Consider the following 27,381-nt stretch of genomic DNA (forward strand, 5'->3'; position numbering starts at 1 on the left):
GACGTTCCTCGCCCGCTGATTTCCGGTCCTTATTGGCGTGAGGCTGTTATACAGGCGCTGCCAAGCAATCAGCGTACATCATAATCAACAATGAGCGTGATAACGACGGTTTAATAACGCGGGGACATTGAAAGAAAGATCGTGCGCTGCGCCGAGTGCGCGCGTGTATGCGGCGGTGAGTTGAGCGCACCTGTGGGGCCGGTTTCGAGGTTTCGCCGCGAGAACGCTAACATGGGGACGATGTACCCGCAAGGCTTCGTAAACGCTGCACTTATTTTATATACTCCACTCAGCTTTTCCTTGATTATTTCTTCTTTTTTTTTCCTGAAAAGTCAGTGTTGAATTCTCGTTGTGGATGTAGTCGGCTATCGATAAAATTGCATACTAAGTGTGTCAAATAATAGGGTTTCGATGTCCAAAAGTAACGTATTGGCTGCTATATGGGTTTTTTACTATATGTAGTTTATGTATACTATGTATAGCTTGTATAGCTGCTCCATTCTTTTTTTTAAATTACCTGCGGCAATTCTAACCCTTGAGTTGTATTACTCGATGAGGTGGCCATTAATTCTACGAGAAATCAAAACGCCTATGTCAGTAATTAACATAATTACACTGATACCCGCCGCGGTTGCTTAGTGGCTATGGTGTTGGGCTGCTAAGCACGAGGTCGCGGGATCGAATCCCGGCCACGGCGACCGCATTTCGATGGGGGCGAAATGCGAAAACACCCGTGTATTTAAAGAACCCCAGGTGGTCTAAATTTCCGGAGTCCCCCACTACGGCGTGCCTCATAATCAGAAAGTGGTTTTGGCACTAAAAACCCCGCAATTTAATTTAACATAATTACACTGATTAACGTCTTAATTACTTCGCGGCACGCATTCATGTCTACGGATTATGGCTAGTGAGTTCGCAAAGCATATATCCACTTGTAACGAATTCTGAGGATAGCACCGGTATTGAGATATGCGGAGTCAAAGGGGCGGTAAAAATGCACTGTCGTTTATGTCGTCTTATGCATTGAAGCACAAGAGTCGGCCACTTTGAAAATTTATATCTAGAAACTTGTGTAGTCTTGTTAATTCGTTTCAAATGGATACGCCTTTCATACTCAGTATAGCTACAATTCGTAAATTGAAATGTCCCGCAAAATAATTAAAAAGTTAATTAACGTAATTCTTAGCTATTCACTTAATCATTTTGATTTCTCGTACAAGTAATGGCCGGCTCATCGAGTAATTTAGCTCAAGGGTTAGAATTATGCTATCTGCCACAGATTATATTTAAAAATTCAGTAAAGAAAGAAAAAATATATTACGTATACCGGGGAGGTAGATAAGCCAACACCGTGTATTATGAAAGTACCTGTCGGTTGTGAATGCTGCTACGACGAGGTTTAGCCTGATGTAACGTGGTCAAAGATGCCATGTGCCCCATATTCATTCGCATGCAGTTACCAGCTCCTAGCTCTTGCGCACCTACGCGGGTGTCGTAAAAAGTAGGAGAATGACGGGAAATAGGGGGATGTGTTGTAACTACGGGGCTGGGGTGGCAACGGTCACTTTACAGCCAATGTAGCGTTATGGCCAACGTCTGCAGCGGTAACCATTTTCATAACGGCCGGGCGACAGAACCTCCCCCCAAATGCCGCCTCCGCCGCCATCACTCGATCACGTGCACTTATCGCGCAATGCTTTAAAGCCGTTAGCCATGTGTAAGTTGTACAGACGAATGAGTGCCTTTGGCCGCCGCGCACGTTTAAAAAATCGTGATTTTACAACGCGTCTGCCTCGATAGTCTGCACGCGCGCGAACGAAACGGTTAATGAAGCGTGTTGGCTGCCACTTATTTTTTCTCGTCTTATGCTTTTTGTCGTTTTGCTTTTATCGCGTAGCTGCGCAGTTTGGCTTGCCGAATGATGGTGACACACATTCGCAACTCGTGCCGCAGTAACGTCAGCCAGCACTTACGCAGTATGTGCAGCGCGCGATTTCGCACTCGCAACTGCGTGTGGTTCGTGGGTTGCGCGACCTTAAGAGATAGATATTCGAGCCAAGGGGGCGTCGTCGGAAAATCTCGTTCATCTCTATATGGTTTCTTTTCATAATGTTTCGAGGCGATATCATTTGTCTGGGCTGCTTAGGTTGCTCATCGGTTGCGGGCAGCCATAAATGTCAATAGAGAGCTGTAGAATACCCCAAAATTTTGGGGCCCCAAAGAGCTTTGCGGGTGTTAGCGTTGGGGCACGTTGGAGTGAAGAGTTTTAGAATAGGGTTTTGCGTTTGCGGATAGGGTCTTGCGCTGACAGCGCCACTACGGCATCAAAGAAAAATTATTAGAAATAATTAAATAAAATATACCGTTTTATGATAGGAATAGTCATTTTGACTTGCGTGTATTCGCGTTTAATTACATCTTAGAGGTTATTCTTCAAGCAGCAAACAATTAGTGGCGCTTAGTTTTGAGCAACAAAACCAACTTTACGTGCCTTCACCAGCCAAGCTTAGCCGTGTAAGGCCTGTGAGCCATAATATCCACAATCGAATTCGGAAGCAGCGGCGCCTAATGATCAGTCTTCATAACACACGCTAGTTGAGAGAAAGCGATAACCGCAATCACTTCTCCTAGCTTGCGTACTTCACGCGTTACCGCGAATCAAACCCAGTTTGGTGCTAGGTTAGAGCCGTCGCTTCGATGGGTGCCGCCATGTTTGTTGACGCAAAGCTTTTGGGGCCGCTATTTGGGCTCCCGCTAAATCGGTGAAATAGCGTTCCCAACGCAAAACCCAAACGCAGTTTGCGTCTCGCGCATGCGCAGTGGCTTCGACGCTATTTGGGGCCCCAAAACGTTTGGGGCCCCTATTCTAAAACTCACTAATGAATCGTCACGTGGCAGCACCACATCAACCTATATATGGAAAAGAATGGTAATCGCGTTCGGTAATTGTAAAAATGGTAATCGTGTTCACTTAATCGTGAACGCAATTACGCCGCCGTCGAAAACTTACACAAGCGGTGAAGTAGAATGCACTTGTTGTCTGCAATAACATAGCTCTGCTTGTCTGACTGAGCTCTGCGCCATTGGGTGACGTCATCACTCCAGCCGCTCATGTTTACTCCCTCGCTCACCCGACAATCCGCCCAAACCGTCCGCGTTTTTCGGAATTCAGGACGTGCTAAAACTCTCTTGTGACTCTGATTCAGCAGTTCAATATCCCCGCGAGCTGTCGGTTACCTGACAAAAACCAGCTTCCCTGCCGAGTCGCCTGCCACGCGTGTACTCTACCACTGCCGCCTCTGGTAAACGCAAGCAGACTGGGCGTTTTACCGGATGAGCGAGTGGAGTGGAGAATGGGCTTGTACGGTGCACATCTCTGGTGGCGCAGAGCTCAATCAATTGGTGGAACAGCTGCGTCAGTTGCGCCAAACTGTGGCGAGAGCGGACCTTTGCGCCATCCTGCGCCAAAATGGCATTTTAGCGGAAAATTGAGCCGAACCTGCGCCAAATCAAGCATAAGAATGAATCCCTCCTTTCGTCGATGCTTCGCAGCTAGCAAAACTGAAATCAAAACCAACAGCACGCTTTCATCATCATCATCATAGAAGGAAGCCGAGACCCGTCCATAGTTTCTCAGAAACTCGTAGCCGACCGGTTCGTAATTCGCTCATTCTTTCTCTTACGAAAGTACAACGTAGTGCCGCTGTAACGTCTTGCTGCCGCTTTGTTTCGGTGTTCATCGAACCTGCGTGGTACCGCGGAGCTTGCCGAAGGAGGATGTCACAGTCTAGGGTTAAAGTTAAGCGTTTTTGATGTTTGTGGGTGATACCGGCGCTTTGCAAAAGAGCCACTGCGGTCAGAATCACACGTGGTGCATAGTTAAAAATGGTATTAGTGAATGAGGCCGAATGTTTTACACGACGAGAGCCGCCACTTCGATGGATGACGGCATGTTCGTTGACGCGAAAGTTTTACGTCGAGCTTGGGGCGGTGCGTTATTTTAGTGAAATAGTCGCGAACGTAAATTCAAAACCCTGTTTGTGTATCGCGCATGCGCATTGGCGCTGATGCTATTCTTTTTTCTTGCGGCCTATTCGAAAACTCCGGAATGTGCATGACGTGACCGAGTATATGGCGCGTGATGTCATGTTCAGTGCAGGCGCCCGTAGTGATCGGTCTTGCGGTGATCCTTTGTGCAAAAGCCGTAACTGTCGCTGTGTTGCATCCTGGGTTAATAAACACGTGTTTGTTGACGAGTGGTGCCTTCTATGCACCGTATCGGCGAACCCGGCCGTAGCGCTTTTTGTGCGTTGCAGTGTGGTGGAGCGTCGCGTTTGCAGCGCTCGCAGGATAAGCCTGGCGCAGACCGTCTCCGTAACATATTGACTGTATCAGTTAAAATTTGCTTGGTATATGGTAAGCACGCGTACCTTGGACACTGTGCCAAAGTGCTTGCTACTGTGCCAAATCGGCTTTTGCCTGCGCCAGGACCTGCGCCGAAAGGTGAAATGGCTGTTCCACCACTGGTAACCAGACAAACACGGAACAAGTTGTGAATTGTTTTTATGCGTGAAGGCAGGGCCAAATAAAGGGATGTCAATGACACCTGCCCACAGAAAGCAGTGTTGTTGTATAGGGGGCATATATTTCAAAGCAGCACACTGAGGCACGACGGCAACAGTCCGCATTTGGGTCACATTTGGGAGTATCAAGTCATAGCATGGTCGAGCACAGTACAGTTATTTTTGCTACAGTTCTACTAGTGCTTGTGGCAGTGGCTAATGGCGCACCTGCTCACAGGGACAGAATAGGGACGTCGGACAGCCACTGCCAATTTTATTTTAGCCAGTCATATGTTGAAATTTCATATGATAACCACATTTTGAACACATCACAAGGACTTTTTAACTTGATCGAAACCAGTCTACCAGAGTAACAAAAGAACCCACTGCTCGTGCTTCACGTTGCTCAGGCCGTTGGCAGCATGTATGAGTGACGTAGAACCTTTGTAAAAAAATTTAATACATGGCCCACTCATTGTTTTCTGGCATGTCCAAGTCATGTAGTAGTTGGTCTCCCGTTGGTTCTACAAAACTGCAAAATCCTAGCACTCCCCTTGATTACAATCTTTTGGCTTCTTGGAATATGCAAGCAGCCCACAAAAGCTTTTGGAATATGCAAAAGCCACAGTAAGATTCAGCTATATGCTTCAGAAGAACTTCAGTTTGGCCTAGTTAGTGTTCCGTGTCGTTTTTGTGTTCTCTTCCGCAGTCCCCGTCTTTATTTGCGGTCAACATGATATGAAGATTCAGGTATTTTCTGAAATGTAAAGTGGGGGCCCAGGCCCACTGCTGCACTGCAGAATGCAGCAATCACTTGAAAACTTTGCAGTTAAATTTCTACAATTCAAAATGTGAGACTAGTCACGTGGTCACTTGCTGATCCATAGCCGACTTTTGAAGGCTCTCTTCCTTTGTTTTTCTTTTCGCATTACTTTACCATATGACATCAAACGATACATGATCACAAAGCCCTGTTTTCTTCATGAAGTCCAACAAGGATGTAGTCCATGAATCTGCAGTTTTGTACTTGCTCTTCTGATGCTTCGCAAAGTGTTTGTACGTGAAACTCATCAGTGCCCTTATTTGTCTCGCATGTGCAGGTTCAATGCAGGCCGCGTGTACACGTACATCGGTGAGGTGTGCGTCTCGGTCAACCCGTACCGGACGCTTAACATCTACGGCCCTGACCAGGTGGCTGACTACAAGGGCCGCGAGATCTTTGAGCGGCCCCCGCATGTGTTCGCCATTGCAGACGCCGCTTACAAGGAGATGAAGCGCAAGGCCCGCGACACCTGCATTGTCATCTCTGGTGTGTCCTTGTACCACGAACGCTTGCACTGTGCTCAAGAGCTTAAAGAAAGATCTGTGCATGGGCTAGTGTGCTATGCGCTAGTTGCCTTAATCATACGCAAGCTTTTTTTTATTTGTCTGCCTGCTTCTCTGTGCTTTCTTTTCTCCCTTCTTCGTTTAAATTTTCATAGCTGCTCATAGAATTGTATAGAAAGTGATATACAGTCAACCACAAAATTACAGAAGGTACAGAAGGTACAGTCAACCACAAAATTTTACGCAACACGACATCTGAGAAAAAGCTGAATATCTGCGCAGCCTCGCAATGCAGCCTATTATTTGCATTTACAGCGTCTACTTGTATATGGGAACAACGTTGTGATGTTCGATTTTACCGACTACTTTTACAGGCTGCTCGGAAATTAAGCGTTTTCTTAGATCCCCTGGTCCGCAAATTTTTGTGGCTGACTGTACTTGGCAGTGACACCCGTATGTATCCCACAGCAGCGTCGGACGCTCAGCTATTTCACCAAAGCTGTGATGGGACAATCGGCGCCCGAGACCTTCGAAACTCTATATAGAGCTCCCTTTCGAGATGAGAACCCATATAAACAAACGAGCACTGAGTTATGATACATCATTCTCCATAAGAAAAACCGATTGGTTTCCGGCGGCACTGGGAGTGGAGCCCAGGACCCGCCCACGTACGAGGTGGACGCACTACCATTTCACCACCGCTGCACTAAAACAGATAATCCTTCCTGCTGATCACACCCATTTCTACTTCAAATGTGTCCCGCTTTCAACCCTGCTTCTTTTTAAAGCGCAGCTTTTAGGCGCCCGTTCCTGTGTTGAGCTTCGGCATCTCTCGGCGTAACCGAGCGAACGAGCACAGCGAAGGATGAAAGAGCGAACGCTTAGCGCAGCGGGGGATGAAAGACGGCGGTAGCGAAGATAGCGCGAGGAGGAAAGTGGAGGAGGAGGGTATGGCGCAAGAGTGAGAATAAAAGCGCAGTGCCGCACAAGACGGGCTCTGCGGCGACGACCGCTGCGAGATGGCGCCAGAGTAGTAGCGCGCCGCCGTTCGTTCACCGATGACGCGCCATCGATAAGACATGCGGCGAGCGCGTCCACCGATACCATATATGGAAACAAAGCGTTGCATGAGTGGAGGTCTGTCTGCGGCGGCTGCTACGAATCGCGCCCACGCGTCACCCACGCGCTGCCTATCGCGATCTCCCGATTAGCAAGGCCATCACACCACACTTTGCTCCTTTTGCAGTGTCTGCGCCAGCCAATGTATCGCGAAGTGAAAAGAGGTATAGCGCTGCACTCAAATTTCACTTTAGGGAGTATCGTAATCATTGGGGAATATTTTTCTGTTTGCTTCTTTACAAGAAATGTAGAACTTGTGCTGCATACAACATTGATTAGCACAACAAATTTTTAAAATCTTTGCTCTTTTTAAATTTTTACTTCTAGCTTTCTTCTCTGGATGCCTCATTTATTTGTTCTTTCTCAACATGCATGTCCTTCTTTGCATTTTACCCAGCACGGTAGCAGCTACGGTGTTGCACTGCTGAGCACAAAGTCGCGGGAGCAAATCCAGGTGGTGGCCGCCGCATTTCGATGGGGCGTAATGCAAAAACACCTGTGTCGCGTCCATTAGGGGGCACGTTAAAGATCCCCTAGTGGTCAAAATTAACCTGGAATTAATCTGGAGCCCCCCACTATGGCATGCCTCATAATCAAATTATGAGTTCTTCAGCTTAAACCCCATAATCCAATCTAGTGCCTCTGTCTCGAGCTCCCTACATTTGTTTGTGTTCACTATTTGTTTACAAGTTGTGCTTACCCTATTTTCTCCCCTTCTTGCTTTTGCCATTTCTGCTTCCACTTGTCTTCCTACTTCAGTCTCTTTTTCAGGCAACTTTGCAAGCCCTAAGTCATCTAAGTGTACATATTCTTCTGTTCTTATAGGAGAGAGTGGCTCCGGAAAGACTGAAGCCTCCAAGATTATTATGAGGTATATAGCGGCCATCACAAATGTCACAGGCCAGCAGGAAATAGAAAGGTGAGTGCATGTTTCCATAATTTAAAAACTTTACGCTGTAAACATGATTTTGAACTCTTGTTAATGATGTGCGCAGTACCATGCACTAGTTTAACAGCAAATTTGTCGTCAGTTTTTTGCAGTATACTAGTGTTGCTTCTCGTTAATTGCTGAAAAAGGATTGTTTGCAGTTCATTCTTGTGGCAGATGGTTTGCTTTCAGTGGCTGCTGTCCTTTCTCCTGTTTTCATTGGCAAACAACACATTGGCATATTGACATATTAGCTATAGAAAGGCACCGTAACCATGCATTACATTTGACAGGATGCACCACTCAAGGCTGCCCCGGTTGTTAATATGAGCAGGAAAAGCCAGCAATTTAGCAAAAACTTTTACCTATTGCTGGTACCCAAAACACTACACAATGTAGCACCTACTCGCATCATACAGCATACTTGTCTCACCTTAATTTTCTGACAGGGTCAAGAACATCCTACTACAGTCCAACTGCATCCTTGAGGCATTTGGCAATGCCAAAACTAACCGTAATGACAACTCAAGTCGATTTGGAAAGTACATGGACATCAACTTTGACTTCAAGGGTGACCCTTTGGGAGGACACATTAACAACTACCTCCTGGAGAAGGTATGGTAGAACGATGGATGCTACTGTGGTTACCATTCTTCCTTTATTTTTGATTTTTCACACAGAACGATATTCAGCAAATTCGGGACAGTGTATTAAGTCACGTGATATTCTGTGCTCCAGGCACACATTCCTAAAGTAGTCTACTAGGTAGACACCATGCATATGGTCCTCAAATTACAGACATGTGCAATAGTAGGGAAGCTTGGGCGAGTTCAGTGCTTGTGCTGTGATCCTCTTTTCTTCATCCATGTCTATTTAGCGCCGCTGCTTGTGAGATATGTACAGAAGTGAATATTAATCTTTCAAGTGCAAAGCAAACAGAACAGTCGCACCTTCTTATAACCATCACATCTGGCATAAAATACCTTGTTATAAACATTATGATCGTCACGTGTTGATATTGGCCGGAACATTTCTATATTTATTTTGTTGCTTCGGATAATTTGTTATATCCATGTTGTATAAACAATCGAGGTTTGACTTGTAACACAAATTCACTGGAACAGAACATTTGGAACAGAACCTTTGAATATCTTTATATAAAATGATTTGGAAATGAACATTGTCTCCAAATAGAAACATGGATTTATTACACTCTGCGTTTTGTGGTTCGACTTATGAAACCAGCTCGTCTTAAAGAGTAAACTTTTGAGTTTATACGCATTGTGCCTGTTTCAGGAATCAAACCCCCTGACCACCATCTTAGCAGGGCATGCAAATAGCACATCACATCACTTTGTTCTAGCTTTCTGGTTTGGTCACATATGGTGCTTGACTTCCCCAGTCAGGCTTTGGTGCTGGAATTGATTCCTGGGTCAAGAATATTTTTGTCAGCACTCAAGTTTGCTTTCACTGAGGGAGGCCCATTCACTTTCTTGTGGCAGCATTGTGCTACAATTACAATAAATGACAATCTTTTCTTTCGTTGATCTGAAGTTAAAAATATCCGTGATGTCAATATATTTTTATTCACTTACTCAAAAGGCCCGGTAAGAACTTTGCATAGGGGGGAAACAATAACAAGAGGAAGTGACATTGTAACCTGTCGGAGATAAGTAAGCAATGGCAAAACATAAAAGCAAGGAATGCAATACAGGACAATAAATCCAGCAAATACTGCAATAAAATTTGTCGTGGTCACACAAGGGTCTAAAGAAAGCAATATGAGTTCTTAAAATATTTATATGAAAGAGCACATGTTAAATAACACAGCAAATATATTGTGCCTTCCTTCCATGTACTATGAAAGCAAGTTTCTAATGCAACCATATATACAGGTTATCAAAGTCGCATATATATAGTGTAAAACTGTTTATTTTCATGTGTCCTTAATTTATGCGACTTTCACATTTGGAAAATGTCACAATATTTAACGTCACAAAGTATTCAGGGAGAAAACATGAACACTGTCCCATAAGGTAAATACTTATTTTGCTGGCTAGTACTGCAGGCTGTACCATCTCAAATGTAGCGCAATTGGTTTAGTACTTGTCTCTGCGAGCCTGCACTAGACCAGTCCTGCCAAATGTCGTATAGCGAATTCCCAGCCTCACAAAGAGAGAGTGCCATACTTTAATGACTTCAGTGAGCCGGACAGCATGCAGGGCTTTCATCAGTGAGGCCGTTAGAAGCACTTTGTCATCTTTGCCCAGCTTCTGCTGAGTTGCGATTGTGTTGGCAGGCCACATGAGTTTTGTAAAGATAGAATTGCAAATTTGTTAAAAGAAGTAAAAATAAATGCAAAGGAGCTCATGGGGCTCGTTAAGTGAGCCATAAAGCACAAACCCAAAATTGCAAAGTTTAGCAGCTGGGAATATGCACGAAGTCCCCAATTCACCAAGAATTAGTGCTGCAAAATTATGTGCATTTACAGTATGGTCCAGAAATAGGGGCACTCATCTATTCTCGTTTTTTCTTCGTACTGAACAAAGGTACTCGGTAAACATGCTAGCCACAGTTACGGAGAGGTACACCTTGAAACTCAGGACTACAGTAGGGTTGGGAATATCAATAATGATTGATTGATTGAATAAAAGTATCCCGCAAAACAATTAATCTTCATCACTGTCCACCTTTCATTTAATCGACTTAATTAATTAGGCCTATTTGATTAACCGTTTTCAAGAGTTTGACAGGAGTGGTGTGAAAAGTTAAAAATCGTACTGGAATGGCGGTGCGCGAGCAGTCGGATGGCGGCGAAAATGCATGCTCCTGGCCAAGCGCTGCCAATGAGATAAAGAATACCCTGCTGCTTCTTCATTGCCAGTCACGATGCAGCCGACCTTGTTCACCGAACGCACTCTTGAGAGCAGCACAATACCACTGTACAAACGCTCCGTTACGTGGCTTTCTTCATATTTCACGTGCTTTCTTTGCAACCCGGAAAAAAGGACTATGTGAGACGTATCGTAAAGGAGACAACTCGATAGGGGGTGTCTGAAGGAGTTCTACAATCCTGCGTATCATACTTGGGGTCCTCGGCCAATAATTAAAAAGTTGAGTAATTAAATTTTATTAGTGAGCTAAGGGGAAAACAAAAATTGTATGAGTGACTATAGGCTATTGCAAATAGTATGAGTTTGGTTCTATTCGCTTCTGACATGCCTTTCATTTTTAAATTCTTGGCTCAAGTTATGTGGGACACCCTGTATATGTATACATATATATCTATATTTTTTTTTCGCAAGGCAGCTTACTTATGTAAGAGCCTTTCACAAAAGAAAAACAAGCCAGTTGTCTTTTAATGTAGTGCCTAGTTGGCAGTCACATGCTGCCTTTTCGTTTTGCATGTTGCCTAACTATGCTGTGTGTTGCGCTAAGCCAAGAACGGAGGAACTATTACGGTATCAAAAGCTTATAACAGAGTGCAGTGGAATTAGATTTAATTCATTGTTCTGTTCTTGCTTTTTTTCTTTGGTGTTTGTGTAGTCCCGTGTGATATACCAGCAGCCTGGTGAGCGAAACTTCCACGCCTTCTATGAACTGCTGTATGGAGCACCTGATGCACAACTGTCTTCCTATGGCCTCAAGCATGAGCCCCAGTTGTACTTTTACACACGGCAGGGAGGCTCGCCCAAGGTACATAGCTACAGGTTAATAGTAATGAGTTTCGCACTAAAATTATATTATAGGGAATCTGGCACTATGTATGTCTACTTGAGCTGCTGGTAGCTAGCGCACTTCATCCAGCATGGGAATGATGGATAGATGGGTTATATGATAGATTTGTCTAAACTTTCTCCTTCTAACTTTTAACAACCATCTGGTAGCTTGCTTTAACCTAATATTGTCATCTCAAATTTGCTATGTGGCAGTTGGCCTAAGAGGCATTCTTGCACTTCTGTCTACATGCGCCGCGGGAACAGACCTTCATCCTGCGTGGGAATTATGTTTTTTGTTTAGCGATGGGCTGATTGGATGACAGATTTGTCATAATGCGGAATTATGTTTTTTGTTTAACGATGGGTTGTTGGGATGACGGATTTGTCATAAACTTTGTCCTGGCTTCGAACGACATTCTGTTTACGTTAACCTAATACAGTAGACCTCCGTTCGTACGATCCGGTTAATTCTATCCCGACGGAAGGTCCCGGCCGGCAACCATGCATTTTAAAGGCCCAACCTTTCGTTATTTCGATCTCAAAATTGGCCTTCGCCAAATAATTCGAACTTGACTAATCAGCTTCGCCGCAATACAGCGGTGTTATGCGGTGAAGCGTACCAAGAATGCAAAGGGGCTACTTTCACGAACCATGGTACCCGTTTCCTAATTATATAGGCGCACACGTGCCGTCTCCAGTATGTGCACCTAGACGCCTAGTAGGCATACTGTCAGCCATTCAGAGCTGTTCGTGACGTTGCTGGGTGCAATTTGAGCCCTCGTTTCGCCCCCCCCCCCATGCGTGTCTCGTATGCGAGACCGTTAACGGGGTCCAGCGCGCGTCCCTTAATTATACATGCGTGAGCGTGACGTTCCCCGAGAAGCAGAGAAAAACCATCTGTGTTTTGGGAAAGCTGGCAAAAAGGAAGGTGGCGAGATGAAAAAGCTTCGAAAGTCGATGGTACGTTTAAAGCCAACAAAAGAGCGAGGGTCTGTCTAAAATTCTGAAGACCTGCCAGTAAACTCATTAGGTGTCTAGGCGCTCGTACTGTGACCGGAAGTGGCGCATGTGCGTGTGTAAATTAAGGAACATGTGTTATGTCCCGTAACAGTGTCACTTGCCCCTCACCCCGCTTAGTATACTTCGCCGCGTAACATGGTTCTGTTGTGGCGAAGCGAACTTTAAAGGCCGAGCATACGAACGGCATGTTTCGTCGTTTTTTGTGCTTTCTGTTTAATTAGAGCCGCCAGATAATTTGACCAGCTTTGTCAGTCCTGTCAGGATCGAATTAACGGAAGTCGACTGTATTGTCATCTTAGATTTTGATTGGCTTAACTTATCCTCTAAATTTTCTTCAATATCGTATTGTTCTCAGAACAGTAAATATAAGAAATTTCTTCAAAATACCTCAAATATTCATCCATTTACTGACCAAAAGCATCCAAATCTAACGACACACATGCTCAGAATTGTCAAGATGCAGCTGAAATTACGTAACATAATGAAGTAGCTGCAGGGTCAAAGTGAAAGATTCTGTTGCTCTAAAAATGTTCAGAACAGAAAATAACAATAAAAGAAATTGCAGAGTGCTTTCTTAACAAAGCTATGCCTGATCAAAGAATGATGCATGACCCATCAATCCTAGGGTGGTCGAACAACATCAATGCCAGGTTTCCCTCCAGTAATTTTAGTGGGAAGCTTTGGATGGTACAGGGACGTTGAATTCACAAAGCTGGTGCAGCGAACAACACAAAAGATGGGCTGAAAGGACAAAGTGAACCTTTATTAGGATGCGAGAATTTAAAAGGAAAAAATGCATGCAACAAGCCAGAACATTTTTTAATGAAGGTATTCGAGATGTTAGGCTTATACAATTGAGACAGAGAAACCTTTTATTGGAAAGCAGAGATTTTTGCCAGTGTGCATATGACCGCTAACATGCTGCTCTTCATAGGGATGGGGAAAGCGATGAAGAAATTCCAGGGGAGAGGGAGAAAAAAAAGAAAAAAGAAATGCACAACCAAACCTGACAATGACAGATGGCAAAAAGTTCAGGCCTTTCTATATCATGAAACAAAAAAATATGCTTACAAAGAAAAAGGTCGCCTCTAGAGTCTGCTGCTTCACCAAGAAGCAAACAGTTGCCCGCGGTCAGTTGACACCAGAGCAAGGTCAAGAGTTCTATGGCTACTTCCTCTTCAATCAGAAAGAGTATACTACCATCGATTAAATGTAGCATTCACGAACAGTTATCTGTATGCGATTTTGTCGATCTCCAAATGGACATGATTTGTCACACTCTGCTAATGGTAGGTCCTCTGCCCTGTACTTCAAAGCAGTGGTGAGCATTAAATTCACTGTTCACATACGTTTCAGGACTTGCCCTTGTCAGGAAGTTTTCGCCATAGCACACATCTGATACACTGTGGAGATTTTCTCCTGTCAGTGATATGAGCGCCTTTTCGACGCATTCTTCACTCTTCATGCCATATATGCATACATGCAGTAGTTTGCTTGTTGTCATGCTCCTTTGCTGTTTCTCTCTTTAAATTGTCATACTTCTATAAAAACTAAGTTTGCGAGTAGGCACTGGTGTTGACTGCCTTGTCTTTGACATTCCATCTTTCATGCTGTTAGTGATGAGTAGCCAGCTAGTCATGATAGCATTCTCAGCTTGTTGGGGTGGTCAAGATGCTATACTTGATGGGACACTGACATCCTGTCACATTGTTTATTTCTTCCTTTCTTTCTTACATCGGTGGTTAACTTAAGAGGAAGCTTTAGCTCGGGTGCTCCTATCTAAATACATGCAAAAGGAGAATTCGTTTTTCTCGGCAACCACTGCACCAAATTTGATGGGGTTTGCTGCATTTAAAAGAAAAACTTAAAATCTAGTGACTGTTGGTTCCGAATTTTTGATTTAGGTTGTCATTTTTTTATAAAAAAATAGGCAAAAATCGCAAATTTTCTGAAAACGAAACTATCAAGTTTACAACTCCATAACCCAGCAAGAAAAAATGATATCGCAATTCTGTGAATTGTGTCTTATAGCACATCTAAAGCGGACAAAATTGATATGTTACACATGAACCTGAAAAAATGTGTCAATGTGTTATTACAACTTTTGCAAAACCCTCGTAAATAACGTAACAAATTCACGTAACATGTAAAATGACATATCAAATTTGTCCGCTTTGAATGGTCTAATGGATGCCGTTTACAGAATCGCGATATGTGTTTTTGATGCAGAGCTATTAGCTTGTAAACATCGTGCTTCTATTTTTTTCAAACTTCTGAATTATTGAAAATCTTTTTAACAAAATTCAAGCCCTAAATCAACATTCCGCTTCAAACAGTCACTAGAATTTAACTTTCTCTCTCGAATGCATCAAATTTCATTAAAATCGGTCCAGGGGTTATCTCAGAAAAGCGTTTTTGCGTTTTTATATGTATTTCAATAGGCCGCGTCGGAGTTGGGCCCGAGCTAAAGCTTCCTCTTAAGGGATATTTGGGCAGATGGCGTAGGCTACCACATTTACAGAATTGTATCATCTCTCTTAGTTGGTGAGCACTAGGACTGAAGAAATTAGCTAGTAGTGATTAAGTTCACTTAACCCTGGTCAATACAGGAAAGAATACCTGACTGGCATATGCAGGACTGACGTCTCTGGTTTTAACTCAAACTGTGATGGAGGGTATAAGTGCACTTTTTTAGGCTAATTTCTAACAAATATGAATTGACTTGCAAGACTTGTGTACTTACATATGTAGTTTGTATGTTGAAGTTCAGAGGCCTGCTAATGTTGCACCCTTGCTCCCTGTAATTAAAGGTGGAGACTATCAACGACCGGGCCGACTTCAAGCAAGTCTGCTCGGCATTGAAGCTGCTTGGATTTTCACAGGCTGAGTGTGACACACTGTGGAAAATTGTGGCTGCCATTGTGCACTTGGTACGTCTCTGTCTCTTTCCTGCTCTGAATGGCTGAATTTTCAATTTTTCCAACCTTTTGTTTATTGCAGTGGCTTTATTCTTTTTGGGCTTTTTCACACCCACATATTTATTCAGTCTCTGGAGTTCATGACTGATATCAAATGGAGGACTCTCCTCTCATGCCAAGTTGCATGCTGATGTGTTGCTACGGCTCACTTGAAAGGCCTCCTTCTCAACCTTATTCTTATGTCGTATTTGTTTAGAGTAATACACCATGTCTGCTGCAGTCAAATCTCGATAGTATAATGAACGTGGACATAATAAGTGAATGAATATAAAGAAATGAATCTTAAATATTTCTTCTGTATACCGACATGTAACAAATATATGCTTATATAATAAATGCCAAATATATATAATTAAGGTAGATTTTCAGGTCATATGCACCTTTGTTATAACAAGATTTGACTGTATTAGTGGGTTGTGGTTTTGTGTTTCGACAGACTACATCTAGTAAAAAATTTAAAAAGCATTGTTCTGGGAATGTTGTGGCAAGATTTCGATCACTTCCCATCATTTTTCTTAGAAATGTCCTACTCCTTACACGCTGACTAAGCCTCAACACTTGATGATGAGCAGCTGCTATAATTCGCTCCTTGTGTACGCGTCCTTTGTGTTTAGCTGGTACCCCCTTTTTCAAGTTCATCATGCACCAACTGGCCCAAAAGCTTCTGCTAATGCTATAACTCACTGTAAAACTTTGAGTGTCTGCGTGCCACCTGCTGTGGGTTTTAGGTCAGTGACCAGGAAGTGTGAAATAGCTGTGTATCTGGGAATAAGTGGTTAGTCGTTGGCTAATATTTAATATTTGCTGGAATAATATTTCTCTTGATGCAACATTCCCATGCCCTGTAATCATTGTAAAAACTTTAATCTATAAGTGCAGTACAGTGGACTGTCTTTAAACGGAACCTCAAGGGACCAGGGAAATTGGTTCTGTTTATCAGGAGTTCCATTTACTGAGAGACAAAGCTGAATACAATTGCGTGAATACAAAACCAACCAACCATGAGGATGATGTTCCATTTAAGTGATTTCTGTTCATTGAGATTCCACTGTGTGTGTGCATGTGTGTGTGTGTGTGCGTGCGTGCGTGCGCGTGTGTGTGTGTGTAGATGTTCAGGCTTCAAAATAGAAGCGAAAGTGGCAGAGAGGAGACAACAGGTTGTTATCACACATGCGATGCCCGCATTCAAGTTACTGTGGCAGCAAAATGACTCGGTATTGTGATCAGAACACAATGCATTGCTACTCCAGAATGATTGATTTCAATGAAAGACTTTTCACTCCGCATGCAACTTATGCACTTTGACGCTTCATACTCCCAGTTTGCTCATACGGAGTAGTCAGATTACCATTTGGCATTGCAACACCACACTCACAAGGTTTCTTTTCATGTATATGTAAATTAATAATGCAAATCTTTTCTTTCTTTTCTTCTTTTCTTTAAAGGAGTGTGTTGGCAGTGACTTGAACTTTTCAAGAATGTCACGTTCGACAAAAAGTCAAAAGAAGTAATGGTGAATGTGGCAATTCGGGAGGTGGAGGAACTTGTGAAAAGGAAAATGCTTATCTATTCGAAAGTAGCACAAAGATACATAAGGAAACGAACTATGGGCATTTTTGGAATGGAAGCTGCGAAGTTTTAAAAATTGTCCTGGTCCGAGAATTGAGCCCGGGACCAACATCTCTCTGGGGCGTTCGCTCTACCATCTGAGCTAGCCAGAAGGCTAGCTGATCTCAAAGTGAGCCCGAATTGATTTACAACTTGAAGCATGGGAGGGGGGGGGGACACTGAAAATGGAAAACACCCAGAAAGGCAGTCCTGGGTTCAATCTGTGAACCAGGAGGAATTTTACTTCAACTGTGAAGGTAGCTATCCAAGAAACCTACATTGAGTTTCGTCTGCAGCATCGTGCTACACTTGGATGGATGCTTTCCCTCACCTGAGTAATGCAACACAAGCCAGCTGCAAGCCAAATGTGTAGTACCAAATCTTCTTTCCCAGGGGGAGGTGAGCTTTGTGGTTGAGGAGGACCAGGCCAAGACAAAGGGCAGCCTCAAGCAACTCGGTCAGCTCCTCTCTGTGTCCGAGAAGGACCTGAGCCAGGCACTGTGCCTCCGGGTCATTGCAGCTGGCGGTGAGGTCATGCAGAAGGGGCACACGGTCACAGAGGCCGTCTATGGGCGGGACGCCTTTGCCAAGGTGAGCCTTCCAGTCTTCGGGGTCAGCTTCAAATGCTGCTAGCACAAATAGAAATGCAAATGACTGAAAATAAATGCAGAAAGTTTCTGCTTTTCCACGTGTTTGTCAATGCGGGTTGTATGTACCGTGATTCAGGCTTCAATATAGCGCGCTCAGGTTATAGCAGCATATGGGAAGAAACAGTGCTTTTGGATAGGATAAAAAGGGAGGTGACAAACACGTCCCGTTCAAAAGTGCTGTTTCTTCACGTATGTATGTACCAACTGGCCCAAGTTCGCGCTTTGTTATAGCAGCATGTTTAGTGGACCAGCTCATAATACACCAAATAAAACATAATACTACCAAATAATGCTACCATATTTGCAGCTGTGCTTTTGTCGGATTCGGGTGCATATCAAAGGGTGCCAGGAGATAAGAATTTATGCACTGCTCTGTCCTTGATTAATAGACGAATTCGGACATCCTTACTTTGTATGTTGTGTACTGAACCGCTTCAAGTCGTGACACATATTTTGACAAACATGTCTGAAGTTTTCAGGTGTGAAGTTTTATTGAGGAGTAACCTCTCTTGCTTTTGGTGTGTCTTGTTTGAAAAGGCCTGGAAGGGTATTCTGATAAAGCTGTTCTGTGTGACCTCTACTGTTCTTGATTATAATCCCACATATGATTTTTTGATTGATTGATTGATTGATTGATTGATTGATTGATTGATTGATTGATTGATTGATTGAAATCAGGCCATCTACGAGCGCATGTTCTCCTGGATTGTGGGCCGAGTGAACGAGGCTATTGAGGTACGCACCAACGGTATACTTGGTCGCAAGAACACAGTCATTGGAGTCCTCGACATCTATGGATTTGAGATCTTCGACAACAACAGGTGCGACACTGGGCCACAGTGCCATCTATAACTGACCTCACAACTCCATGCATTTTATCTAGTGACAGATATTATGCGTGTTAAAACTGAATTTTTATGATTCAGCTGCATGACCCTCTAAATGTAGTTTGGACCCTAGGTGTATGTGCAGTCAAACGTTGATATCACGAACGCGTATGTAGCAAATTATCAGATATAACAAAGTAAATCGAATGTTTCTTTTGCCAATAGCAGTGTGTAACAAATATATGACTAGTATAACTAATATCGGACTGAACAATGCTATTTCCGTATCACATGCAATGTCATTGCAACAACGCTCGACTGCATTCTTAAAATTCACAAATGTAAATTAGTCAAGTTGCTGCTGTGGCATATCTCGACATATTCTTCTGGTCACGAGTAGTGCATACATTTCTCTACATCTTGTTGTTACACGTCTTACCAATTTCGCAGTGAAATATTTTAGAGTTCATGGACTCATGTATTCTGCATACCACAGTTTGTCCTGATATACTGTCACAGCTTTTCGTGATGTTTCATTGCCCTGATGCATTTGCAGTTTTGAACAGTTCTGCATCAACTACTGCAACGAGAAGCTGCAGCAGCTGTTCATCGAGCTGGTTCTCAAGCAGGAGCAGGAAGAGTATCTGCGGGAAGGAATTCAGTGGCAGGATGTTCCCTACTTCAACAACAAGATCATCTGCGACCTCGTTGAAGAGCCACACCGGGGAATCATTGCCTTAGCTGACGAGGCGTGCCTCAACGTTGGCAAGGTTACCGATGAGGCAAGTGTTCGAGGAGAAAATTTCTTGCATTCACCATTCAGACTGAGCATAGCTCACATTGACGAAACAAATACAGTAATGTAAAAAAAAAACTTCTGAGGAACCAAGATTCTTGAGCACTTTTGCTAACATGTCTCATCATCAAGAGTGCTTGCTGATTGGCTTTCCTAATCTAAAATATTTTTTGCTGTCCATCTTGCACGGGGAATCGTGGCTGGTGATACGTTGTGTGTATGCATTGTTTTGTATTGCGGATGAAAACAGCAAGTAAGGTGAAACTTCTTAGTTGTACGCATGGCTGATGCAATGCGAGTGTGGTACCTTCTCACACTCTCCTCACCAACTCCTTGGCATGTTAAATGGTTGTCGATGGTACAACCAAGTTAGTATAATTCATGGTTGCTGAGCAGATGAGCATCAGGATGCCAGTGGGTGGGCCTGAAATAGCGCCTCGTTTTTGTGTGCATATGTACATTTTGAGATCAATTAATAAAAAAAAAATCCTTGTGGAAGATAAGTAGAAAATTACAGTACAGAATTGGCTAATTGTTGCTCTAGTTAAGCTTTTATTTAATTACTTCAGCACACTTGCTGCAACTGTACTGTTGAAGCCAGCCAGCACTATTAGCATACACTTTTGTTAAGAATTCCGAAACAAGTGTTTCAAGATTTATGCCTTCAAAATGTGCAATAAAATGAGATTCCACTTAATTTTGTTCCTACTGCTGCATTGGGCAGTCTTATGTAAATTTTATGTACTATTTCTGAAAGCTTGCACAATTCGTTAGATTCCAACTGAATGGGCACATCTTTAGCAGTGACCACCTTCAAGAGTGCTTGCTCTTTTGCAGTTGCAATTCTACAATTGCAGTGTATGTCTCGAAGTAATTAAATAAAAAGTTAATTATTGGAACTGCATCAACAGGGCACTTGCACATATAGCTTTACCATGAAAATAGTGTTTGCCTTTTCATTTAATTCTCTTGAAGAGACAAAAGTGAGGAAATTGTTTAAAAACTTGTTCAAGATAATGACAGGCAAATAGGTACAGTCTTATCGCTGAAAAGTAAAGGCCAATCGGCTGTGTCCTGATGTGGCCAGATGGTCCTTGCTTTTTTTACAAATGCACCTGTGTAATGTTTTAGAGGCGGGTATTGAAGTGCATGTTGCTTATCTCTGCCTATTTTTTATATTGATTATGGTAGCCACACTTCTTACGTGATTGTCATCTCCGTTCAGTTGGGCACAATTTCTCTTTCTTTGTTGCAAGCAGAAATGGAGGGATGGTTGGTAGACAGTTGCAGCTGATGAATTGTACATAATTCATGTAGCAAGCAATTATTATGGGAAGATTTAAAGTGTGGATTTGTTCAGTGGGTCTGCTGATTTGCACCATTGATGATATATAAACGAGTAAGTTGTATTCAGATATCTTATAAAGATATCACATAGTGCTCTAGAGCATACTTATCGGATGAAAAAGAAAGTAGGTAGTTAGAACAGTATGTTTGCCATGCCTTGCTTTTTGCTATTTGTTGCTATATTTGCTTTTGCTATTTGGAACTGATTACTCAATACTCTGAACTCCTGAATAACTATGCACTGTCTGCAATCTTTTCATTTACAGATGCTTCTGGAGACACTGGACAAGAAGCTTGCCAACCATAAGCACTACACCAGTAGAAGGGTGAGTCATAATTTTGCAGATATATACATTCCTGGCTCCTGTGCTGTTTTTTTCTTGGACCACAGATATTTCATGTGGCAACCATATTGTTATATGCAGGAACTTGAAACAGCTGTGGCCTGAGCCACCACAATATTTAGCTAGTCGAGTGAATGAGGAGGCAGATTAGGTGAAACGTGATTAAGGAGTGTATCAGCCTCAGATGAGTAGTTTACAAAGACCTCGCACTTTTGTTAGCAACAAAACATGCCGGCAGTGTGATAGAGCTAGACGAGACAAATAATGTTGGAATAGGTTGTGGAATTTAGATTGTGCAACATATTGCTGCACAAGAAAGAGGCTAGAGAAGAGGGACGCTTGTAGACTGTGTGAGCATTAGCCAAAGCGCATTGCTGAGTAACCTGACCCATTCTGCACTTTGGCTTGGAAACTATGCTTATTGTGTCCATGTCAGGACTATGTGGGCAGCCAGCAAACTGCTGACGTGCATTGTCCAGTGAGGTGAAAGAGTTCTGCGCTGCTTTAGTTATAATTAGGTTTGTTAATTGCCAGCTCTCTGAGCTGAAAAAAACTTTTCAAATTTTGTTGTAGGCAGTCGAAGCTCGTTTTTGCAGATATGAAACTGATGTGCCAAGTTCTGTCCGAAAAGCAGAGTGTTGGGTTTCAGGGTGACATTGTGGTGCATTTTGGCAGACACTGGCATAGTCTATGGACTTATGTCCCCAACAATGCATTACACTAGGCCTGTGCTAATAGTAAAATTTTTTCCTTCACACCAAGTTTCAAGTGCGTAGTAATAAGCTTCAAATAATTTACAAGCAATTAGTTCTAGAATTTTCTTAAAACAACAGCCATTTCAGCATTAATTCAGCAAAAGTCAGTAAATATATTTTTTTAAATGCAGCCTTTACTTACAGAGATGAAAACTGCTTCATCTCAGAGTCTAGTTCATTTTCAGAGTGCCATTATTAAGATATATTTATGCAAAAATGCAAGTTCTACATAGTCACTGCTGGCTGTACATAGAAAATTCGCTTAGGCTTTTGCTCTGTGTTGTGGTTATACTTGAATTTCTATGACAGTGGAGAATGTGGGAGATTTGCATTAGCCCTTCCGTAGAGACAAGATTTTAAAATCGTCGTCGTCGTCATCATCATCATTGCGCATCTCAATGCGTATTGCGCGTCACAATACTGGCAATGCCGTGAAGTGCACCCGTCGCATGCGGTCTTAACTTCGCGATGCCGGAAGTTTAGGCTGCGTTATGCTAATTCAACTAGGTGTTTTCCACTCTGATACACGATCAAGCTTAACTCGTTTTCTTCAGAAAGTGTACCGACGAACTTACTATAGGCACTGTATAGTTGGCTCTCTATAGTTGGCTGGTCACTCGCTGACCTGAATGCTAGCTCTACGGCCCTCAGCCTGGCCCATGCTTGTGATGTCAAGTCCAATCACAGATGAGCCATTCATATAGACTAGATGTCTACCATATGGGAAAACCTGGAAAACCTGGAATTTTCACCTCGGTTGCTTTGAATCGACAAAATTGGTACCTACAGGGGTTTTGTCGAATGCAGTGGTATGGCAGAAGGAAGCAATGGTTTCAACCGAACCCATGCAATCTGCAAATTATGGTGTCTTTTGCTGGTTTCGTGGGTGTGAGCCGGGCTGGGGCTGTTGGGGCATGCCTGAAATGCATGACTTAGCCAAATCTTGTAGTGCGTTCCAACCGACAGATGTCTTACTGGTAGTAGAGCTAAACCCACTTATTATAATGTTCAAGGGCCAAGAAAATTCCATTTTTTATATCCAATAATTGGTATAATCGGGTCGCATAATAAAAGTCGAGGGGACAAATATCCTTACATTTTATTTAGACAGAATGAAGCACAGTCAAACCCACTGATAGCATTACCGCTTTTAACAATACTCGAATGTATCAATGAGAGGCTGTCCCACCCTGATTTTGTATGTGTTCTATGGTAAAATAAACCACTACTACAGTGTTCCGATGCCACATTATTGGCTATAACAATTAAATCTCTCAGTGTGGTGGAAGGGGGACCGGAGAGGAGGGACTAAGGCATGCTGTGAAGGTTGCATGGCACAAAGTTAGTGGTGGCCAAGTGGCTCATGTTTTATTTCTCTCTCTCTCTCTCTCTCTTCTTCTTTTTTTCTTTTTGTATGAGGGCGGCGCACGCGGCTAAAAGATGGGGGCAACAAAGGGGCTCACTTTTTTTCCCTAGGATTTTTTTTATTTTTTCTTTTGGAGCACCCACCCCGTAGTCATGCTTAATTGATCTAACAATAACACAGCATGGGAGCATTGTAGTAAGTGGCTCATGTACAAAAGTTGATGGTGCATTGGCTGCTCATTGTTACATCCAATATATTTTTAAATATGCTATCGTTATAAGCTGGTTCGACTGTAGTTCAAAAGTATGGGCTGGCAGAAAGTTGGCAAGCTCTAAATCAGTTGTTTTCTTTCCCTGCACCTAATTCGCCAGTGTCATAGACTGCCAGAGAATTTTCATAAAACCAATCGGGGAAAACCTGGAGCAATCAGGGAATTCGAAAATGCAAACATATTAGGCACTCTGTATTAGTATAGTGGCAAGCTCCTTGGGACCAATACAGGTACCAAACTAAGATATTTTATTTTTCCAACCTTCGTACTTGGTAACTGTCGTCTTTTTTTGTACTAGAACAAAATGGTAGAGTTACTACAGCTTCGAAAGTGGGTCAGTACTGTAAAAACCCAGCACAAATACGGATCTGAATATAACACGAGATTATATTTGGGGTTGGAAAAAATCTGAAAAAAGAAATGCTTCAGCTGGCCTATAACACAAGTATGGAAAATTTTAAAGGAAAGCGGCCTACAACATAGACAAAAAATGCGCAATTGTGCTGATTCTGACAAGGTAAGTGGCGTGATAGCTAGTAGCCATGGTAAAGAAACCAGAACTGCAGGTTTGGGCTGAAAATTATTTGGTTGTACATATAACATGAAGTGCAAATTTGATATGTTTGAATCGGGAAAAGAAACCTCCAAATTATATTTGGGCTTTTACGATACTCTTCTAAAACATGAAAGGTGCGGAAAAATTTTGCAACATTGTGAATTTCACTCTGTGTGTGTTGCCACACAAATTCACTGCGGAGGATGATGCTCGTTACAGGCAGGTCTAGGCTTGCAGAGGCATGCCAGTGATTATTCTGCCCGAGCTTCTCCCTTTAACGTACGGAGATAGACATGCATAGAGTGGACAGAGAATTAATCGCAGCATACAGAAGTAGAATGTTACCACTCAACCAAGCTCACCCCATGCCCAGCAAGACTACTGCATCACAAACAATTGAAGAGATTTAGCAATACTTGTTAAACTTCGCCACTCGTTGAACTGGTCAGTGTCCTTAAAAAAATAAGAAAGAAACTTCAGGAGGAGGCAAAACACCTCTCACCTGAAAATCCGTGTGTTCTTGTAAGAATAGCGATTCCTCCACTGAAGCACTTGGAGCCACTTTCTGTGTTTCTGTGTGTTTCTAGTGTTAGTAATTGCCACGTCTCCTGTTAAAGAAAAGACAAAGGCAAAATGCTGCTTGTAAGTATGCTTTACAATAATCTGCGCTGAACTTTGTGTTACTCAGCACTAGAAAGGAGCGATAACTTCTCGCTTTCTGCATACCCAGCTCACACCAACAGACAAGTCGCTGGAGCACCAGAAGCACTTCCGCGTTCTCCACTACGCAGGCGAAGTGACTTACTCCATCACAGGCTTCCTCGACAAGAACAAGGACACCCTGTTCCAGGACTTCAAACGCCTCCTGTACAACAGGTAGGTGCCAATATTAGCCTCTTTCAAGTGTTCTTAAGGTATTGCTTCACTGCGATGCTGTCAAACTATGATGCTGTCAATGTCTTACAGCAATGTTTCAAACATGGTAGACCAGTTACATTATAGAATATATAAGGCAGTTCCTTGTTGGTATGTACAGTTCCTGCCTCTTTTGAGTTGAGAAAAGGGAAGCCTGCTGTGTTATTAATAAATGCCTTTCCATTTGAATTCATTGAACATCTCAACTAAGCACTCTAAGCCAGATAGCTATATCTGATTGTAACTTTCCAAATTGTGGATATTAAACAACCAAGTAAGGCCATGTTATTGACTCGGACCTTCTCCAAGACATCATCCTGAAATCGAGAGAATTAAGTGCAGTCTGATGATATTTGCCACCCCTGCCGAGGCCTTTGAAAATAAATGTCCTTCAATCAATCAATTTAATCCTTACTTTAACTCTCACTTTGGAAGCTAACATAACTGCATTTTTTTTGTGAAAATATGTTCGATTGGCTCAATCATTTATTATATGTATTGAATTTGCAGCTGATGTACATGAAATTTATGTTTGCACGTTTTTCTCTTTCTTTTTTTTTTTTTAATGAATGCTGAGATTGCAATTCACAGATGGTTTATCAGCACTTCATGTCAAGTTCTGTGCAGTGATAGAATGGCTGCCACTCCTTGGTATGTAGCTCGGGGCATAATGTTAATCGATCTGACCTAATGTGGTGAATAGAATTACAAGACAAGGCAGCGGTTTGCATTTAGTTTTAGTCAAGGACTCGTGTCACCACACATTTGTCAAGTATGATCCACACAAGGGGTGTTGCATCGTGTGATAAGGGAACCAGTATGAACAGCTTTTTCAGCTAAACAGACAGTTAATTTGTGCCAGAATTTTGGACAAAAGTTCAGTTTTGTTGTCAGTTCTGTGCAACACTATGCTTGTATGCAGTGTACTACCTGCCTGTTTCATCCACACTAAAGTCAAAAGCACATGCTGATAATTAATTCTAGGCAAAAAAATATTGATCTTCTCAGTGGGCATAACAGTGGCACTTCGTTTGTCAACTCTGCAGCAACAGTGTACTGCACTATATCACCTCTGGGTGACATTATGCCTTCCTAGGACAGTTGACAGCTCTGTTCCTTTCGCTGAGAAAATCGCTTTTTGTTCGGTGTCACTGCCATATGACATAAGTACTTCTTGTTTATTCAATGTTTAGCATGAAACGGAAGTTCTGCATGCAAGCATTGTATTGAAGGCCAATGGCAACGAAATTTTACTTTGGCTATATGGGTTATAAATGTGAGTAGTATATACAATTGAAACTATTTTGGCAGAACTGCAGGGCTGGTAATTGTCTCATTCTTTAAAATAAGAGCCTTTAAATGGCACCTAAGCAGATAATGTATGCATATGGAGGTTAGTGAATACGACACGAACCCAAGACCGTGGCCTTAGAGATTTTCAATGTGACACAGGCATCACCTTATGTCGTAGGTCATTTCGAGGGGCTGCACTGGATCTCAACATTCTTAATTGTGTGTCGTTTCTGTCAAGCTGTAATGCACCTTTTTTTTTATTTTTAACGTCTATTTTAGCAAGCTTTCTGTAACTCGTAGACTCATACTTATGATGTGCAATTTTGCGCGAGGGTTGCTCTGTATGTACAGTATCAGGAACAACGCTTTTTAAAACATAGTATGAAATTTCATTGCAGTTGGCCTTTAAACAAAACTCTATACAAACTTTTGCAAACAGTATAAGCACAAATCAAGCCTTCGAGTGAGATGGAAAAGCTGTCTATACCTGACTCTTTTATTTGACTCAACATACAATAGGATCATGTCATTCCTCAGAACACTGTCTTGACATATGCATTACCAACTAGCCCAAGAGTGTAGCCGTCTACATTAAGTACAATTACGATGTATGTTGCCCCTTATAGGTACCATAGATAGACTTTTTCTGCATCACACCTATTTTTCAGCTCTGACCCACTCATCAAGTCCATGTGGCCTGAGGGTGCAAAGAATGTGCATCAGGTGAGTCAGCATATGTTAGTAGTGCAGTTATTCAGCTCACACTGGATAGCACCTGGTGTTATTACTGGTCGTTTCAAAAGAAAACAACAAAATGGCCTCAACAAATGATTTATAATCACTCTGATAGGGCTACTGCTGAATGTGGGATAGGCAGTTGATTTCATTTTTATGATTCAGTGTGGGCAGCTTTTAAATAGAAACCCCAATTCAAAACAAGTGCAATGTGCCGAGGCACATAATTCCGAGAGAAGGAAATGAATGGATCTTGTATAATTATT

At 42.6% G+C, this 27,381-nt stretch overlaps 1 protein-coding gene across 1 annotated transcript in view; it reads left to right on the forward strand.

The window, feature by feature from the left end:
* Myo31DF (Unconventional myosin ID) overlaps nucleotides 1-27,381 on the forward strand; it is a 103,781-nt gene that overhangs the window by 47,953 nt on the left and 28,447 nt on the right. The window contains exons 2-12 of the mRNA XM_050187229.3: nucleotides 5,663-5,871; nucleotides 7,833-7,926; nucleotides 8,385-8,550; nucleotides 11,482-11,631; nucleotides 15,485-15,604; nucleotides 17,654-17,851; nucleotides 18,589-18,731; nucleotides 19,294-19,519; nucleotides 21,147-21,206; nucleotides 24,903-25,048; nucleotides 27,049-27,103. Of these exons, the coding sequence (XP_050043186.1) occupies nucleotides 5,663-5,871; nucleotides 7,833-7,926; nucleotides 8,385-8,550; nucleotides 11,482-11,631; nucleotides 15,485-15,604; nucleotides 17,654-17,851; nucleotides 18,589-18,731; nucleotides 19,294-19,519; nucleotides 21,147-21,206; nucleotides 24,903-25,048; nucleotides 27,049-27,103 (1,567 nt within the window). The remainder of the gene's footprint in view (nucleotides 1-5,662; nucleotides 5,872-7,832; nucleotides 7,927-8,384; nucleotides 8,551-11,481; nucleotides 11,632-15,484; nucleotides 15,605-17,653; nucleotides 17,852-18,588; nucleotides 18,732-19,293; nucleotides 19,520-21,146; nucleotides 21,207-24,902; nucleotides 25,049-27,048; nucleotides 27,104-27,381) is intronic.

The sequence above is a fragment of the Dermacentor andersoni genome, chromosome 2, assembly GCF_023375885.2.
Source record: "Dermacentor andersoni chromosome 2, qqDerAnde1_hic_scaffold, whole genome shotgun sequence".
Lineage (NCBI taxonomy): Eukaryota > Metazoa > Arthropoda > Arachnida > Ixodida > Ixodidae > Dermacentor > Dermacentor andersoni.